At 38.4% G+C, this 20,518-nt stretch overlaps 2 protein-coding genes across 10 annotated transcripts in view; one reads left to right on the forward strand and one right to left on the reverse strand.

Annotated features, from left to right (window-relative positions):
- The window catches only part of TEX9 (testis expressed 9), a 74,481-nt gene extending 68,266 nt beyond the window's left edge, over nt 1–6,215 (forward strand). For all 6 annotated transcript variants that reach the window (XM_002717709.4, XM_070054245.1, XM_051821988.2 and 3 more), the window contains 2 exons: nt 4,831–4,965; nt 5,951–6,215. In XM_002717709.4, coding sequence (XP_002717755.1) covers nt 4,831–4,965; nt 5,951–6,028 — 213 coding nt within the window. In that variant the 3' untranslated portion in view covers nt 6,029–6,215. The remainder of the gene's footprint in view (nt 1–4,830; nt 4,966–5,950) is intronic.
- Nucleotides 1–20,518, reverse strand: part of MNS1 (meiosis specific nuclear structural 1) — a 229,406-nt gene that overhangs the window by 14,664 nt on the left and 194,224 nt on the right. For 2 of the 4 annotated variants that reach the window (XM_070054244.1, XM_008268965.4), the window contains 6 exons: nt 19,060–19,289; nt 18,249–18,465; nt 18,042–18,149; nt 11,116–11,373; nt 8,048–8,173; nt 5,803–6,956 (listed from right to left, as the gene is read on the reverse strand). In XM_070054244.1, coding sequence (XP_069910345.1) covers nt 6,876–6,956; nt 8,048–8,173; nt 11,116–11,373; nt 18,042–18,149; nt 18,249–18,465; nt 19,060–19,289 — 1,020 coding nt within the window. In that variant the 3' untranslated portion in view covers nt 5,803–6,875. Of the gene's footprint in view, nt 1–5,802; nt 6,957–8,047; nt 8,174–11,115; nt 11,374–18,041; nt 18,150–18,248; nt 18,466–19,059; nt 19,290–20,518 lie in introns of those variants that run through there. The other 2 variants (XM_070054243.1, XM_070054242.1) reach the window with 2 other exon arrangements.

The raw sequence follows: 20,518 nt of genomic DNA on the forward strand, positions 1-20,518 counted from the left end.
CTTTTTAAATTTTTTTGCATTCCAAGTTTATGAACTTTAACATGTAATAATTGTAAATTGCCATCTCCTTATTTCTTTGGTGACTCTGAGCTCCTCTGTTGTAGTACTTCATAAAATATATAATATGCAGCTACAGTCATTCCACTGAACTGTGCCAAAACAGAATAATTCCTTCTATCTGTGTTTTGGTACCCATTTTCCAAGGTATTCTTATTCCCCCCTACCCCACTGAGATAAACTTTGTTGTTTGTTCCCACATACAAGAACATGAGCTATTTGTTTGTGCCTGGCTTATGTCATTCAACACTGTCCTCCAGTTTCACCTTGCTGCAGGTGACAGGATCCCATTCTTCTTTGTAGCTAAATAATAGTCCATTGTTTATATATTCTACATATTCTTTATCCATTCATCTGTATGCAGACATTTAGGTTAATTACATATTTTGGCTATTATGAGTAGTGTCTCAATAAACATGGGAGTGCAGGTATCTCTTTGATATACTGAATTTCTTCCCTTTCAGTGGGTACCTGAAGTAGGATAGCTAGATCATATGGAAAATCTATTTTTTTTTAAAGATTTATTCTTTTATTTATTTGAAAGACAGAGTTACAGAGAGATGTAGAGACAGACAGGTCTTCCATCCATGGTTCACTCCCCAGATGGCCACAATGGCTGGAGATGCGCTGATCCGAAGCCAGGAGACAGGAGCTTCTTCCAGGTCTCCCATGTGGGTGCAGGGCCCCAGGGATTTGGGCCATCTTCTACTGCTTTCCCAGGCCATAGCAGAGAGCTGGATTGAAAGTGGAGCAGCTGGGACTAGAACCGGCGCCCATATGGGATGCCAGCACTTCAGGCCAGGGCTTTAACCCACTGCGCCACAGCGGGTTAAAAAATAGAAAATAGAAATAGCAAATAGAAAAATCTATTTTTAATCTTTGTTTCTCAGTGACTGCATTAATTTACATTCCCACCAAAGTATATGACTTCCTTTTTCTCCACATCCTCACCAATATTTGTTGTTGTCTCTTTTTAATATCCATCCAAAATAGACTGAGAGGATATCTCACTGTGGTTTTGATTTTTATTACCCTGACAGCAGTGATATTGAGCATTTTCCACATATTTGTTGGTAATTTGCATATTTTTCTTCAATTTATTTATACATTTTAAAATTAGATTGACTTTTTAAAGGTTTTTTTAATTCCTTGTAATATATTCTGGATATGAATCTTTTGTCAAATGAATAGTTTACAAATATTTCTCCTATTCTATCAGTTGTATCTTCTTCTGTTGAAGATTCCTTTACTGTATAGAAGCTTCTTAGTTTGATATAATCCCATCTGTTTAATTTTGCTTTTGCTATTTACTTAGGGATCTTGTCCATAAAGTAACTGTATATACCAATGTCTTAAAGTTTTTCCCCTAAAGTTTCATCAAGTTGTTAAATAGTATTTGGTTTTCCATTTAGGTCTGATCCATTTTGAGGTGCTATTTGTGTAGGGTCTTCTACTTCTGGATACCCCCAATTCTTAGCACCATTTAAGAGGCTTACCTTTGTCCACTGTATGTTTCTGGCAACTGTCAAGAATCAATTGGCTATCAGTGGGTGGACTCTTTTCTGGGATCACTATTGTGTTCCTTTGGTCTATGTGTTCTATGCTAGTATCATGCTATTTCAGTTAGAATAGTTCTCTAGATGTTTGAAATCAGCTATCCTGATGCCTCCAGCTTTATTCATTTTGTTTTTGTGTTCCATGTGAATTTCATAGTATTTTTCTAGTACTGTGAAGAACTATCATTGGTATTTTGGTGAGGAATGCATTAAATCTATCCATTGTTTTGGGTAGAATGCACATTTTAATATTAATTCTGGTCCACAGACAAGGAAGTCTTCCTGTTTTTGGTGTGTCATCTTAAATCTTCCATGAGTGTTTCAGAATTTTAATTTTTAAACTTTTATTTTTTCTATTTATTTGAAAGTCAGAGTTACATATAGAGAGGAGAGCGAGAGAGCGAGAGCGCACGTGCACGCGCACACACGCGCTCTTTCATCTGATTGTTCACTCCTCAAATGGCCGCAACAGCCAGAGCAGCACGGATCCAATGTCAGGAGCTTCTTCCAGGTCTCCCACTTGGGTGCAGGGGCCCAAGGACTTAAGCCATCTTCTACTGCTCACCCAGGCCATAGCAGAAAGCTGGATTGGAAGTGGAGCAGCCAGGACTCGAATTTAGCACACATATGGGATGCCAGCTCCGCAGGTGGCAGCTTTACCCATTATGCCACAGTGCTGGTCCCAGGCTTTTAGTTTTGTTTTGTTGTTGTTGTTGTTGTTGTTGTTGTTTTTTAACAGGCAGAGTAGACAGTGAGAGAGACAGAGAGAAAGGTCTTCCTTTGCCGTTGCTTCACCCTCCAATGGCCGCCACGGCTGGTGTGCTGCGGCCGGCGCACCGCGCTGATCCGATGGCAGGGGCCAGGTGCTTTTCCTGGTCTCCCATGGGGTGCAGGGCCCAAGGACTTGGGCCATCCTCCACTGCACTCCCTGGCCACAGCAGAGAGCTGCAGGCTTTTACTTCTTAAGTTTGTTCCTAGGTATTTTATTTTTCACAGCTGCTATGAACAGGACTGTTTGGTAATTTTTCTCAACAAGTTTATTATTGGTATATAAAAATACAGTTGAAGACCATGTTAATTTCACATCCTATAGTGTTTACTTATCAGCCCTTTTGAAAATGTTTTAAATACTTATATAAGGTGAACAAATTTCATGTATTTCAAAAGAACATAATGATACTTCCTCCCCTACCCTCCCTCCGCCTTCCTTTCTTAATTTTTTAATTTTTACAGTGACATACTTTCAGTTTATTTTATAATCAAAAGTTTAGCCTTCCACTAAATAAAGAATTCAACAAGTAGTAAGTAGAAAAACCAGTGTCCCTCAAGAGAGTATAGACAAGGCTGTAAACAATAATTAAATCTCAAAATGTCAATTTTGTTCACACACATTACATTTTTTGTACTCGGTATATTAGTTACCAGTAGTTAGGGAAAACCTATCCAAGTCCCTGCTATTGCACCTGGGAAAGCAGCAGAAGATGGCCCAAGTCCTTGGGCCCCTGCACCGTGTGGGAGACTGGATGAAGCTCCTGGATTTGGCCTGGCCCAGCCCTGGCCGTTGGAGCCATTTGGGGAATGAACCAGCTTGCTCGCTCGCTCGCTCGCTCGCATCTCTCTCTCAAATAAATAAATCTTAAAAAGAAGATCTGATGTTAGTCTCACGTTGTTTCCTTTAAATGCAATGTAGCAATTTTTCTGTTCTTAGAATTCTCTTTGTATTACACTGTTGACAGTCTAGCTAACATGCTACAGTGAGGAGCCTTTTTAGTCAAACCTCTTTGGGATCCACTGGGCCTCTTGCACCTGGCTATCTTTATCTTTCTCAAGAAGGTGAAGTTTTCAACTATTACTTTATTGAATAGGCTTTCTATGCCTTTTTCTTTTTCACCTTCAGAAATCCCCCAAATTCAAATACTTTTTTCCATTTAATGATGTCCCAGAGGTCCTGGAGAATGTCTTCATTATTTTTTCCCTCTGACATATTTCATAAGACCTGTCTTCAAATTCAAATATCCTGTATTTTGCTTGATCTTGTCTGTTCAGCATTTCAACAAATTGCCCGAGTTCTTTATTCCCATGATTTTTTTCCTTTGTCAGTATCTTCTTGCCTGAACTTCTCACATCATGCATTGTTTTCCTAATTGCATGAAACTCTGTTCTCATATATCTCATATAATCATTCATTTAAACCGTTTGAGTTCTTTGTTAGGCATTTTATCTGTCTGCTTTTGGGAGGGGTCTTTTGCTAGACAGTTACTGGTTTTCTTGGAGAAGGAATTTTGTATTTCATGCTTGTGTCCCTGTTATTTGGGCATCCAGTGAAAGCAGTTAGTTCTACCATTTTTTATAAGGTGACTTTCATAGTAGATGGTTTTGTCCTGAATATGTCTTTTTTTTAAGATTTTAAAATTTATTTGAGAGGTAGACTTACAGACAGAGGAGGAGGAGAGGGAGGAAGAGTCTTCCATTGGCTGGTTCACTCCCCAAATGGCCACAACGGCCAGAGCTGAGCTGATGCGAAGCCAAGAGCTTCTTCCAAGTCTCCCATGTGGATGCAGGAACCCAACTGCTTGGGCCTTCCTTCACTGTTGTCCTAGGCCATAGCAGAGAGCTGGATTGGAAATGGAGCAGCTGGGACTAGAACTGGCACCAAATGGGATGCTGATGCCACAGATGGAGGATTAACCCCCTGAACCACAGCACCGGCCCCCTGAATATATATCTTAAAGTGTTGGTTTGGTAGGCTGTGTTGGCTTTAGTTCTAGTTCTGTGCCTTAGTGTAATCTCCCTATAGATTCTTTGGCATTGATGGCCTTGTGTATAACACATGTGATGGTAAGGTTAGAGAGGCCTGTATGCCAGGAGCCACACAGAGAGGGTATTTTAGTGGCTCGGTATGGTGTGTTGCACGTAACAGTAAAGGTGGAATATCCACTATGTGGCTACTCCAGCAATGGGAGTGGTGGAACCAGAAGATCATGTCAATTCTTCCTTTGTAGTAACAGTGGCAGGTGTGGTGCCTGCACGCTCTAGGTAGCAGAGGCTTGGACTGTGGGGAGGCCAGAAAGGGATAGGGTGGGAGGCAAGTGGCATAGAATTTATGCTCTTTTTATAAAATTTTAAATAAAAAATTTGTTGATGTAATGATTGTTTTTATAATTATTTCCATTAAAAGACTACATTTAAAAACATGTTTTTTTTCCCCTTTTTGTAGGATATAGCAAATGAAGAACACAAAAAAATTGAAGTATTAAAAGCAGAAAACAAGAAACTAGAAAAACAAAAAGGAGAATTAATGATGGGGTTCAAGAAACAATTAAAATTAATTGATGTTTTAAAAAGGCAGAAGGTGAGTCTATCCTAAAAAACTAAGTTAAATCAGATCTCATTTAGACCCTTCTAGTTAAATCAGATCTCATTTAGACCCTTTTACTACAAAAATATTTAGCCTATTTTATGTCTGTGGAATTTTTAGCAATATGAAATCTAACACATATTATTGCTTATAAATAATATATCATCTATGCTAGGTTAATCCTCCGCCTGTGGCACTGGCATCCCATATGGGCGCCAGGTTCTAGTCCCGGTTGCTCCTCTTCCAGTCCAGCTCTCTGCTGTGGCCCAGGAAGGCAGTGGAGGATGGCCCAAGTGCTTGGGTCCCTGCACCGCATGGGAGACCAGGAAGAGGCACCTGGCTCCTGGCTTCGGATCGGCGGAGCGCCGGCCGTAGCGGCCATTGGGGAGTGAACCAATGGAAGGAAGACCTTTCTCTCTGTCTCTCTCACTGTCTGTAACTCTACCTGTCAAATAAATAAATAAAATCTTTAAAAAAATGTATCATCTAAGCAAATGGATAGTAGTATGGAAAAACCTGATGGGTTAGTATGGTATGGGTACTTCTCAACTACAGAAATGACCATATGCAAGAATGACTATTGTCTTAAAAGACTGCCACTTCAAACCTTCAAGAGTAAACACTGACTCCAAACAACTGGTGTTCCTTTCTCTAAACATGAGATACCTGTTGGTGAAAGACAGGAATTCATAGTTCTGTCACTCCCTTTTATTACAAAGCTCAGGCATTAAAATACTATAAATGATTGTCTTAATAGTGAGTAGGTTGATACAGTTATCACTGTTGGGCAAAAAGGCTTTTTTTTAAAGTAGATTCTTGAATGTACAAGAGTTCAAGAAGTCTGAAAAGTTTATTTTAATGCAAAAATATTTTGAAATCGTACACAGATTTTTCATAATATTGTCCACGAACTTAAAATATCATGCTTACATTCTTATAAAAACTAACTTGGACAATGCTTTTTTTTTAAAAAAACCAGATGCATATTGAAGCTGCCAAGATGCTGTCTTTCACTGAAGAAGAATTTATGAAGGCACTTGAATGGGGAAATTCATAAATGATATACTTCAGTTCCTTTTATGACCATGTGTAGTTGTAATGGTTTTAATTATTTTTACTCTTTATGAAATCGAAATACTTTCAAGAACTCCATGTTTACATTTGAGGGATACAAAACTGATATATTACTCTGCTATGTAAGTAGGAAATGTAAATATAAAATAAAACAAGGATTATACTTTTAACTCTGCTATCTTTTCATGGCCTACTAGATTTTTGAGTTTTTACAACTGCAGTTGAAAATGTTTTATGTCTGGAGAGTCAACTCTAGTTTATAAATGAAGGTTTATCTGAGAAATTCTATGTGTAAGTTCTGGCTTTTACCATGACAATTAGGCACATTAGCTCATACAGCACTTTGACAGTCTGAAATCTTTTCTCCTTCTTTAGATTCAAAAAGATGCTTTAAAATCGAATTCTAAATATTTCTTTCCCTGGCCAAATAAGGAAGGAAATTTCCTAAATACAAAGGCAGAAGGCAACAGTTCAGAAGTAAATATAAGCAGAAAACATGGAATGTTATAAAGTGGTATAGAATTCAGATACTCAGATTATCAGTATAAAAATGTTTGACTAAAAGTAGCTAATATACTTAAACATGGAATGTTATAAAGTGGTATAGAATTCAGATACTCAGATTATCAGTATAAAAATGTTTGACTAAAAGTAGCTAATATACTTAATACTCCTGGTAGCTGTTTATAAGTTATATAAATAAGTGTTTTAGAAGATCCACATAAACGATCTATAGTGTCACTGAACTGTAAAATCAAAGTTACACTGACATCTAGTGGCAACATACAAAAGAACCCCGGGTTACCAAATCTTGATGTTACCACTTGTCTTCAAGTTGTACTTCTTTTCTGATATGCCTTCTTAAACTCTTCACCAAGCATATCAATGTCATCCTCTTTTTTAAATATTCCCTACAAGAAAAATATTTTGCAGGTTATTTTGGTTGCTAGAATACTTCACTAAATGCTTTCAAGGCTTACATACAGAAATTTACATTTTAAAAAAGTCAATATTCTCTAAAAACATAACTTATAAACACACACACACACTCGGAATATTCCTAGACTAACCTAATTTCCTATTTATCGCTGCAGTGCAGACACATGTCATAGGAATCTGTGCCTCTCCACTGTATTACTTGCAAGTACTACTGTTTGGATTGCCTGGAGAAGGAATTCATGCTATAGTACCCTACCCTGTTTAAAACAGCTCTATAACATTAATGATGGAGGGCTGGGGTGAAGAGATAGAGCTTTGCTGGATTCATGTACGGAACTGTCTCAGTTCTGTGACCAGTCAGCAAACATTCAGTGTTGCAGAAAGCATCAGGTTTTGAATTACACAGTTGAAATTCTATTTTTCTTTGCCCCTAAAGTAAGTAGCAAAAAGCTGTTTAATAAATATTTATGTTATAATCTAAAGGATTTAAGGGATAATGTAGATCATTTGGGGCCATTAGGCCTTCTTCTTGCCTCCACAATTTTTTCACGCATAAAAATATCAAAATCCAAAGACTCTTCCAGAATTTATAACTTGTTTTGTGAAATTTACCCATTACAAATGTATTTTATCAATAGAAGAGCCTTTGTCCAGATAGTAATTACTTAAATAATTCTCTTTTTCCTTCCTTCCTGAGTACTGGACTGAAGTTATTAATTTCTTTTTCTGAATTAATGAATATCAAATGGCATGATTTCTGTATTTGAAGGATGGTGATTTTATGTATATGTCTTGATGTCAAGGTATTACCGTTGCTCTAGGGTAGCTGAATTTTAAAATTTCTATGCTGAAAGGTTTACTGAATTTCTACTTTAAAGGCTCCTTTCTCTCCTAACTCATACTTTAATAATGTGCCAAGACCATGAACTCATTTTAAGGATGTTTGGATTGGCCCAGAGATGGTCAGAGCCTGGCCGAGATCCACTGCTGCTTCATAACAGAGCAAAACCTCAGCCTTCTGTGACCATTCGAGGTCATGAAGATTGAGACAAATCTCACTTACTTTAGGGAGATATCCTAATAATTTTGTGGCATGTTCTTTGAGAAGTTTTAGCCTTTCTTCTTCAATGACTGCATTAATGCATCCTTGTCTTCTTTGTTGCAACTGCCATTCTTCCAGTTCACGTTGCTGGAAATGTGAATCAAATTTTGTTAATTGTCTTAAGAACTGTTCTTGCAGTGAAAAAGTTCAAGAGCTACTAGTGTGTGTGTGTGTGTGTGTGTGTGTGAGAGAGAGAGAGAGAGAGAGAGAGAGAGAGAGAAACAGAGAGAGAATCTTACCCTCACTATTCCTTAAAAGTTACAAGAACAGTATTTATGACTAGGATTTTAACGAGGCATGTATACATGTTTAGGAAAATGTATAAGGAAAAAATATTCAAAGGAGGGATTTTCTAATAAATTCAGCAAATATATATTTTGAATACTTACATCACAAGAGCTAAAAAAACTTCAGACAAAAAATTAGTGAACAGAACAAGGATATCTAAATGATAAATATTTTCTCATATATAAAATGTGTGACTCTTTTAGAGATGGACACAATTATAAATACCTACTTAGGAAGATCTCTGAAATCCAAATGGAGTTGCAGCCTTACATCACTATATAATGGACTGAATTAATGAGATGCATCATCATAAAGATATTTCTTCCCCTGGCCCAGAGCAAAAATATTGCCCAGTCTTCCACTTAAAGCTTACAAGGAACATTTATAATTTATGAAGAACAATTAAGACATGAATTTCTTATACAAGTATCCATGCCTTAGGTGGTTTTATATGACTTCCATTTATAGTTGTCCCACTGACTTTTCCAGGAGCTTTCTATTTTAAATTCATTTTTTATTTGAAAGGCAGAAAGACACAGATGGAGATCTTCAATCTTCCATCTGCTGGTTCACTTCTCAAATGCCATCCACGGTCAGAACTAGGCCAGACCAAGTCAAGACCATGCAGCTCAATCTGGGTTGCCAGTGACTGGCAGGGACCCAAGTTCAGCCATCACCTGCTGCCTCACAGGATGCACAGTAAGTGGGAGCTGGAACTGGAAACAGCCAGGACTCAAACCCAGGCACTCTGCTATGAGATGCTAGCATGCCAGGTGGCATCTTAACCAATGCTTCAAAGGCCTATCCCTCCAGGAGCTCTCTGATTAAATATGAGTAGGGCACTCAGTCACTGGTTCTGCCTTTTCATAGGCAAGTGGCATTTCATTTCAAATGTCATCGATTTAGAAAATAGCCGTTCCCTGTCTGCTTTTATTCGCATGTAAAATTTTTAGGTAAATCCACAAAGTTCTGCCACAAATGCATCGCACATTTAGTAAATTACACACCACCAAATTCTGCAGGTGTGTACACATTTAAGAAACACATCAGGGTAATGCATATATTCCATTCTTTGGGGTCCCGATACCCTGTTTTCAGTATTAGATCAGAAGCTGCCAGAATGAGCTTTCATATTTTGTTTCTCTCACAAATACAAAGCAGAATAGTAAGTATCTGTGATTACAAGAATATCCTGAAATTCTTCTTACCTACCCATGGAGGAAAAGATCAGCATTATATTAATCCTAAGTCTGCCACTTAATTCTAAGAAACCATGGACAATAATATCCCTATGCCTCAGTTCCCACATCATTAAAAGGGAGATCACATCAGTACATAACTCAAAGGGTTCAAAGTTTTCTTTGCTTGTGATGAGGACAGAATACTGAATGAAATGAACACTCAATAAATGTAATAATTATCATTGCTTAAAAGTATTACCATAGGCCTAAACTATACTCTTCATATTCAGAGCTCTTTATCTCTCCAAAGCACTTACGCATTATCTGGTTTGGTTCTTAAAGCACGGCAATCTAGTGAAACGTTATATGAGTATTACTTTGGTTTTGATGGGTGAATGATAAATAGTAAATGCATGTGTCCAGAGTCACAGACCTTACATCCACATTTCCAGCTAGAAACCTTCCCTGGGCCTCAAAATCACCATCAACAAAATCAAATTACACAAAACGCATTTTTCTTTCTGCACACTTATCCTCATCCATTAAAGACAGAAGTAATAGTGTTAGTTACTGTCAGTAGTAGCCTTAGGTTCTCTTTTGGGGCCGGCACTGTGGCGCAGTGGGCTAATGCCCTGGCCTGAAAGGCCAGCATCCCATATGGGCACCGGTTCAAGTCCTGGCTGCTCCACTTCTGACCCAGCTCTCCGCTGTGGCCTGGGAAAGCAGTAGAAGATGGCCCAAGTCCTTGGGCCCCTGCCCTCTCGTGGGAGACCCGGAAGAAGCTCCTGGCTCCTAACTTCAGATCAGCACAGCTCCAGCCATTGTCACCAATTGGGGAGTGAACCAGCGGATGAAAGACCTCTCTCTCTCTCTCTTTGCCTCTCCTCTCTCTGTGTAACTCTTTCAAATAAATAAATAAATCTTTAAAAAAAAAAAGTTCTCTTTCCTCTCTCAGTATCCAGCAGTAAACAAACCCCTTCCAAGCTGTATCCTTACCCTCTGATGGGCCCCAGCCCCAACTGCAAGGATTTTACCACTTATCGCTGAGATTACTGCAGTAACTTCCTTACTGGGTGCCCTGTTTCCAAGTCTACTCCTCTCACATCCACCCTCAATGCTGCCACTGGAATCACCTTTCAAAATGCAGATTTTAACATGTAGCTTTCCTAATTCTTCAGTGGATCCCACTGGGAAAAACCAACCTTCTTATAATAGCATTCAGGGCACTCAAGATCTGTTTGTCCTCTCTGCATTACCAACACATCTATTCCTGCATAATTTATCACATGCAAGTGACATGACTTTATGTTTATATTTTCTCTTAAGAAGATAAATTCATTTATGACATGAACTCAGTTGTATTTACCTCTATGTTCTCAACACTAACCAGTAAATGCATAAAAATATTTTCTAGATGCGTTAATATATAATGGGTCAGAAAATTTATGTATCATGATTAGTAAACAGATCTAACGTTGTCTCACACATAAATGGTTCTTAGTAAAGGTTTAGTGACAGTGACACCCCCACCCCTACCCCCCGAAAAAATCTTTTTCTTACTTTGTCTGCAAGGAACTGGTTGCGACGTTCCTCTATGAGTTTTTCCACAGCCCTTCTGTGTTCCAGTTGCTTCATTCTTTGTTTCTGCGCATTCATTAATTCTATTCGATCATCCTCTGCGAGTTTAGCTAGCATAGTTTTCCTAAAGAGCTCCTCTTCCTCTTTTGCAGCCTGCAGAACCAGTTCCTTCAAGGCCATCTGCTCTTCAAAATCTTGCTTCATCTCCTTTTGCTTTCTCAATTTCTCTTCTGCTTCTTCCTAAATAATACAGCTAAAGTTAATTCAATAAACATTTCCTTATACTGGATTTATAAAGAAAGGAAGGGATAATTTGGGTAAGCTTAACATTACAATATATAATCATAAAAACTGAAAATTAAGCCTTTAATGGTAACACTGTGCCCTTTTTAACTAGTTGTATAAAGGACATGTTACCTTTGTGTTGCCTTCTATTATTTGTTTTTACATTTGTACTTATTTAACATTTTGTTTCTATACTCAGAGCTGACATATAACCATTAAAAAAAAAAAAGCTGATAGGAAAACCTATTTTTACACACATGAGTTTATTAGGCTGTGGTTTGTGAAATTTTTACCAACTATTACTCATTCTAGACTCTTATCTGAAACAGCTTTCCAACCACCAATAAGTATTTTTCCACTTCCAACTTCTTCCCTTTATGAAACCAAGGTGCATTTTCCCATCTCTAGTCTTCTAATACTCCTTCCATTATCCAAAATTCTCTAAAATTTAAAAACAATCTACAAATGACAATCTGAATTTTTTTCAGGGAAATTCAAATTTCCTTGGATCAGTTAAGTCCTGTCTTACAAGATTTTATTATGAAAAATTCAAGCATACACAAATATAAAGAATTTGATAGTGATCACCTGTATACCTAATACCTAGATTCTATCAATATTTTACTATTCTTTGCCTTCCATCCAATTTGGGCTGATGGAAATTCTTTTCTCTTCATGAATCTAATCATCCTTACCCAGTTCTCAAAAAAGCTCCAGGTAAACCAGTATCCTCTAGGTATCCAGAATATTCCTTTCATAGCTGAATTGGTCAGAGTTGTATGTAAAGATAACACAGACCATAAGAGATTTGCTACAGGACACTAAGTGGCATACAGAACTTCTAAGAGGGCCAGGGAACTAGGCTACAATCACACTGCTCAGGTTTCACGAGGGTATAACTCTAACTCAAATGATCCGATTGCCCATGTGTGGCTGCTGTCTCATTTAGCACACTTCCATCTTCATATCTCGAAGGGGTGAAAGGGGAAATAACTTTCTCTTTGAAAAGATTTTTTATTTATTTATTTAAGAGGTACAGTTACAGGCAGTGAGAGGAAGAGACAGAGAAAGGTCTTCCTTCCATTGGTTCACTCTCCAAATGGCCACAAAGACCGGGCTGCGCCAATCCGAAGCCAGGAGCCAGGAGCTTCTTCCAGGTCTCCCATCTGGGTGCAGGGGCCCAAGCACTTGAGCCATCTTCTACTGCTTTCCCAGGCCACAGCAGAGCTGGATTGGAAGAGGAGCAGCTGGGACTAGAACCAGCGCCCATATGGGATGCCGGCCGCAGGCGGAAGATTAACCTGCGCCACGGCGCCGGCCCCAGGAAATAACTCTTGAAGATAACCTAGGTCCACGTGAAGAACTCTAGCTAAAAGAAAGATATACTTTCAACCTCATGGTCTTTTTATATATATATATATATATATTTCTTTTTGGTAATAACAATTATTTATAATGTATATTTGTTAATTATTTTATTTAAAATGCAGAAAGACAGACACAGAAGCAGATACTGAGAGATATATCTTCTATACACTTGTTCTCTTGCCAGATGCCTGCAACAGCCAGGATTGAGCCAGGCTAAAGCTAAGATCCCAATACAATCTGGCTCTCCCACTTGGCGGCAGGGAACCAGGCACTTGAAGCATCATCTGCTGTCTCCCAGGGTGTGCATTAGCAAGAAGCCAGCATTGGAAGTGGAGCTGGGACTGGAACCTACACTCCAATTATGGAACACAGGTGTTCTAAGTAGCATCTCAACCACTGTGCCAAACGCCCTCTGCAATGTGCCATGTGGTACATTGAAATTGACCCAGTGAAGGCAGAAAAACTGTCTCATTTACTTTTGAATTTCCCAGAATTTGCATAATATTAGCCCAAAGAATTTAATACATACTGAACCAGATGAACTGTCAACATTTCCTGCTATCCACTTCACATACAAATCTTAGTTTAATCCAGTGATGAAGACATCTGGCTAAAAAACGGAAATATTTGGCAAAGCAAAACTTTACTCACATTTTTACAACCACAAAAGTTTTCATGTACTCTGATAAGTCTGGATCACAATTCTGCTAAGTTATACAATATGAACTGCACAACTTTCCATCCTTTTCTAAGTCCCAAAACCTATTATGCAGTTTTAAAAATAGCTGTTCACTGAAATCTTGAAATAAAGTTCTGTAAAAACACTCTGACTGGAAATTTTTAGGAGATATCTCAGTCTAGGTTCTCTTCTGAAAGCATAACTTTCAACAAAAAGTTGTATATAGCTATTTTATTGAAGAGACATTATCAGCAGTGAGGGAAAAGCAGAATGAAATGGGAAGGAAGGAAAAGCAACACACGAGTTCACCACCGAGCCGGTCAGCACAGCTGGCAGCTGCGGATCAAGCTGCCGGGACTTCGTGGGGAACGTGCCTTCCAGCACAGGAGAGGAATGTGTCCACAGCTCCTGTCCACTTTGGCTGAGGGACGCCACAGGGGATGTTAACGCTGCTCTCACCCACACTCCACCCTTGAGGAGACTAAATGCCCCGTCAGCCGATACCTTCACAAGTGTCCCCGCAGCTGTCACTGAAATCAGAGGGCAGGCTGGGAGCGCGAGGCAGGGCACAAAAGGCTTTGTAACAGAGGAGATAGCCGTAATGATACTGTTTTGTCTGATTCTTTTTGTACATTTTTGAAATTACTCTATTTTTAACTTGGAAAATTGTGCCATGGAGAATTCCACATGAGTATACAGTTGAATGATTTCTCATTGGTTTCCTAATGTGCTGTGTATTTCCATTTATAGACCATTTATTCCTTCTAATTTGTTCTCACATTTCTCCTTATACTTTTCCATTATTAAGCAATTGGATTAATATTAGTGGTTTTTCAAATTTTAACTTAATGTCCACTTTAACATTTAGTATTCTTGCCTTATACTTGGATTTGTATACTTTTTATAGATTCTGGAGCTGACTGTCTAGATAACTTCTAGCATTTCTCATTTCATAATTGATTGCCTCAGAGATCAGTTTTATAAATGATTGCTTTTGATATAGAGTAATCTCATCCTCTAAGTAGTTGCAGGTTTTCGCAACAAAAAATAATAAATAAAATGTCTTTAGATTTTCTGTTTAGAAGATTAAAATATTTCTTAATACTGGTGTATTAAATACCCTTTTCACTGATGCTTGTAAATTTCCTTTATATTTTGAACAGCTTTTTTTTTTTTTTTTTTTGGACAGGCAGAGTTAGACAGTGAGAGAGAGAGAGAGAAAGGTCTTCCTTCCATTGGTTCACCCCCAAAATGGCTGCTATGACTGGTGCTGAGCCGATCCGAAGCCAGGAGCCAGGTGCTTCCTCCTGGTCTCCCATGCGGGTGCAGGGCCCAAGCACTTGGGTCATCCTCCACTGCCTTCCCGGGCCACAGCAGAGAGCTGGACTGGAAGAGGGGCAACCGGGACAGAATCCGGCGCCCCAACAGGGACTAGAACCTGGGGTGCCAGTGCCGCAGGCAGAGGATTAGCCAAGTGAGTTGCGGTGCCGGCCTTGAACAGCTTTTAAAGTTTTGTGTGTATGCGTATGTGTGTATGTATGTATGTATAGATATATCACTGCAACATTACTTGGACGATTGTTTTACCTTCATTAGCAATTTTATCTTTTAACTGTGCTACATGGATTCATTTGCTATTCTGCTTACCCTGCCTATCTACTTCCTATTTACTCATGTATGTTAGGCTTTCAGCCATCATTTCGTCCTAAACTTTTTGGATAATTCAGTATCAGGTATATGTAAACAGACTATATTAATATATCTCTTTAAAAAGTCTATACATATTTTATTTTACATTCCTTTATGTATTAATCATTTAGACTACATATCAGGGCAGGTGCTGTGGCACAGAGGTTTAAAGCCCCAGCCTGCAGCTCCAGCATCCCATATGGGTGCTGGTTTGAGTCCCGGCTGCTCCATTTCCAATCCAGCTCCCTGCTAATGTGCCTGGGAAAGGTGCGGAGGATGGCCCAAGTCCTTGGGCCCCTGTACCTATGTGGAAGACCCAGAAGAAGCTCCAGGCTTCAGATCGGCTGGACTGGCTCTGCTCCAGCTATTGCAGTCATTTGGGGAGTGAATCAAAAGATGGAAGACCTCTCTCTGTCTCTACCTCTCTGTAACTACTTCAAATAAATAAAAAATTTTAAAAAATACCACATATCAGCAGTTCTGCTTAGCCATTAAGACGACTGCACCCCTTCTTAGAGTGCCTGGTTAGTCCCAGCTCTGCTTCCAGTTCCAGCCTCCTGTTAATATACCAGGAGGCAGCAAGTGATGGCTCAAGTAGCTGGGTCCTGGCCACCCACTCGAGATACTCAGATTGAGTTCGCAGACCCTGGTGTCAGCTTGGCCCAGCTCTGGCTGCTGTGGATATTGTGGGAGTGAAACAGCAGATGGGAGTATGGAATGTTCTCTCTCTGTCTCTCCTAACCCCCCACCCTTCCCTCCAACTCAAATAAATTAAAATTTGGAGAAAAACCCAACCATAAATGAATACACAACCCAATTAGAAAAATCAGCGAAGATATGAAGAAGGGTTTACCACACAAAAATATTTAAGCACACAAAAAGATGTTCATCACCATCCGCCATCAGGGATATACAAAGTTAAAATTACAATGAGGTATCACTACATAGCCATTAAAAATGGCTAAAGTAAAACAACAGTGGCAATAAGAAATGCAGGTGAGAATGCAGAGAAACGACACCACTCACATTGCCAATGAGGACGTTAAACGGTACAGCCATTCTCGAAAACATTCTGTAGTCCTGCTTATAATTGCTAACACGCAGTTATCACAAAACCTAGCTAATGGACTCTGGAGCGTTTATCCCAGAGAAATGAAAACTTCTAATGTTTATACAAGAATGGATACTTGAATATTAGCAGATTTATTCATGAGAAAAACATGGAAACACTCCAGATATCCTGTAGTGGGTGAATGGTCAAATAAACTTTCACAAGGCACACCAGCAGAGTGCTGCTCTGCAAAAAAAGGGACAGAGTACTGACAGCAGCAAAAACGTGGCTCCATCTCCAGGGAATTCTGGTGAACGGAAATGGCCAATCCCTACAGGTTACTATGTCTGATCCCACTTACGTTAACTTTCTTGAGGTATTTCATGTTTAAATAAGATATAATTAAAGATTCACTCTTGTCTTAACACATGCCAGAACTTCATTCCTTTTCTGGTTGGATAACATTCTATTATGTGGAGACTGTCCATTCCTCAGCTGACAGACATTCTGGCTTTCATGAATAATGCTTCTATGAACCGTTACATATAAGGTCTTGTGCAGACCTAAGATCACTAATTTTTAACCTCCCTTCTTTTTCAATATTAAAGAAATGAACTTTCCTCTAAAAACTGTTTTAGCAGCACCACATATTTTGATATGCTCTTTTCCTAGTCATTCAGTTTGAAATATTTTTCTGATTTCTACCTTTTATATTATTTAGAAGTATATTGTTTAACCACAACATTTTTCAGGATTTTTCCAGATTTATTTTCATTATTGATTTCTAATTTAATTCCACTGTAGTCAGAAAACTTACTTGTGGGGCCAGCACTGTGGTATAGTAGATTAAGGTTCTGCCTTTGGTGCCTGCATCCCATATCGGTGCTGGTTCGAGACCCGGCTGCCCCTCTTCTGATCCAGCTCTCTGCTAACAGCCTGGGAAGGCAGTGGAAAATAGTCCAAATCCTTGGGCCCCTGCATTTACATGGGAGACCCAGAAGAAGCTCCTGGCTCCTAGCTTCACATCACCTAAGCTTGGCCATTACAGCTATTTGGGGGGGTGAATCAGCAGATGGAAGACCCCTCTCACTCCCTCTGTAACTCTACATTTCAAATAAATAAATCATAAAAAGAAAAAGGAAACTTACTTGTTATGCTTTAAAACCTTGTACATTTGAGACCTTTCACTCTAGAATACGATATATCTTGGTGAACGTTCCATACGTACTTGAATGGAATTTTTATTCCATTTGTTAGGTGAGGTGTTTTCTACGATCAACTCTGCTGATACTGTTCTGACTACTTAAGCTCTGTATTCATGAGAAATGGATACTGCAATCATAGCTCTGTGGGTTTGTCTCCCCTTCGAGTTTCCTCAGTTTTGCTTCACATCACTGCCAAGCTTTATTATTTAGGTTCATATGCATTCGGGACTATTACATCCTCTAGATGAATCTACCCTACTATCATTTTCAATTCCTTGCCCTAAAGTTGACTCCCCCCCATTAACATAGCTATTCCAATTTCCTTATGATTAGTGTCTGCATAGTACATTTTTCTCCATCTTTTTTCTTTTAAACTATATGTGTCCTCACGTTTAAACTGTTTTCACTGTTTAGGCACCATGGGTGCATCATTCTTTTTATGATAAAGTCTATGAACTGCTGCCTGGGTCTAGCTTTTTATCCAGCTCAAAAATTTCTTTTACCTGTCATGTTTATACTATTTACATACAGTGTAATTATCAATACAGTTGGGTTCAAATCTTTCTATTGCTTTCATCTCAAAATTGTAATCTTCTCTATGTTAACCATTACCTCACTTTCTGAAACTTACTTTTATTTTTTTCTTGACTATTTCAGCTTGTTCTTCCTGGTATAATTCTTGCCGCACTTGTTCCAAATCTTCACGTTGCCGCAGCTTTTCTTCCAACTTCTGAGACAGCTGTTAAAGTTTTAAACAAACACAGAATTTATAGGACCCACGATCAGTAACGAAGAATTCAGAATTTCACCGGTATCAAAGAAGCAGTGATTTAAATACCACATTCTGAAGCTGTAGCCTTTTCTCCTCATTTTCTTGAACTTTTGCCATCCGAGCTTCTTCTCTTTGCTGCTGCATGTTGGCAAACTCCATGATTTTTCTGTTTTCTTCCTCCATCTCCTCACATTTCTTTCTCCTCCAGAGAGCCTGCTCTTTCTGAAATTCTTCCATATACTTTTGAATTGTAGTCATTTTTTCTAACTTTTGTTGTCTTTCCCTAAAAAGCGATAGGGGGTACAATTTTACATTAGCAGAAATGATAAAAACATCAAAAAGTTTAAAAAGTAATTTCCTTCTTTTGCAATAATATGAGGGAAAACACCTTTCCTATTTATAATGTGTTCATACGTTCATGCAACAAATATTTTGAATGTCTACTATGTAATAGTAAATATAATACCAGGTATGATTTTTTCTGGATACGCTACCACTGTGTCTCTCCTGCCCTCTGTTAGTACTCTCGTGTTCTTATTTCAGAGAGGTTACTACCTGTTAACATTACCTTGCAGGATCCTCCATTTAAGCTGTCTACCAAGGAGAGTCATCAGATAACCTGTCTTGTGACATATGATATGAGAATATTTAAGAAAAACAAAGGTTTAGACCACTCAGGCACTTAATAACCATCTACTAGTTACCATGCTAACAAAGATGAGTAAGTGTTGATCTCAATTTACATGCCCACAGCTGACATTTATGACATTTACTATGTATAAGGCAATGGTTCTAGGTGCTTCACCTTTTCCCAACAAGCCTATCCTGACTCTCATGTACATATTCCAGCATTATAACCAAGTAGGAATAAACTCACAATTGGTCTTCTTCATAGATTTTCCTAACAATCTCATCAATCATGAGTTTCTCTTTCAGCAACTGCTCATAAGCTTCCTGCTTCTTTATTTCTTGCTCTTCGAGTTGTTTCTCTAAGTCCAGGTAATACTGTGCTTTCATTTTATTTCGTCTGTCTTCCGCAGCATTCTCCTCCTTGACTGCCCTCTCGTGTTCTTCCATCATAGTTTTGGCTATTTCAGCATCACGTTTCTGTTAGTAAAAGAAAACTCATCTTTCCATTCAAGTTTCAGCAAAGTATGACGGACTATTTCAAAGAGATATAATTTAGACTGCAAAGCCTGTTACATAGAATAGATACAAGGATTACAAGTCAAATTAAAAGATAACCTTATTTTGGTGCAAAGACAGTTTCAAATCCATGCATAGTTATTCCCTCTGCACATTTTCCATGAATTTTTATAAGAATCCTTATATTTTCATTTGTCTATGTAAAAGCAAAACTAAGCCACTGTCACTGGAAGGATCTGAACTATGAATCAGACTCTAAAGAGACTTTCCGGTTCCTTCAGGTGGCTCTCACAGGGGAGTAACCTGATAAGGATAATTAGTGAGTCCACATTTGAAAACTAGCAAGTAAAATACAGAATACTTTATCCATAAGCTTAATTATTTCAACTGCCAACGCAGTGGTCATCTTTTTCTTCTACTTTCAAGTTGATCCAGGTAATTTTCCTAATCCTGAGCTTCACTGAGCAGTAGCTGCTATTTAGAATAAGACGGTAACTACCACATTCATGGGAGTCTACTATTGAATGGCTCTAGTGACTCTAGTCGAAACTTCCTTTCCCTGGTCCTTCCAGGTTTCCTTTGTCTAATGTATTAAAGGCCCTTGGTAATCACCTTTAACTTAACAGTGTCACTATGTCACCACGCCTGTTTTCTTCAGTTTTGAATTCACTCACTCAAGATCTTTCTGCTGAATTAGAGATAATCTCTCATCTTCAATGGGTTAAACCCGTATTTCTTTTGAGTATTTGCAAATCATTCAACAAATTAAGTTGTAAATTTAATATATTAGGATGATTTTTAATATATTAGGATGATGGTTTTATACCTGCCACCCATATGTTTATCTGTATGATTGCAATCCAAACACTGAAATGGTCAAAAGCATCAAACATAAAGAAGAAACATTAAAATATGAATGCTAAATGTCACTGCTGATAGAAGCAATGCCTTTAACATAGACTTGACTAATGTACGTGACCAAAATTTTTTCTCTGCTTTTCTTTCCATATTTTGTACTTTCTTATATAAAATCGATAAAAGCATTTATGTACTGATCACCACTTACTGAAACATAATGTGATCATTTTACAGATAAGAAAACTAAGGCTAGTCAAAACTAGTATACCCTGACAGGCAGTCAGCTCCTCTGAGAATTTGGCTTTCATTTTGTGGATCAATTTTTATTTAGA

The sequence above is a fragment of the Oryctolagus cuniculus genome, chromosome 12 (assembly GCF_964237555.1).
Source record: "Oryctolagus cuniculus chromosome 12, mOryCun1.1, whole genome shotgun sequence".
In the NCBI taxonomy this organism is placed as follows: Eukaryota; Metazoa; Chordata; class Mammalia; order Lagomorpha; family Leporidae; genus Oryctolagus; species Oryctolagus cuniculus.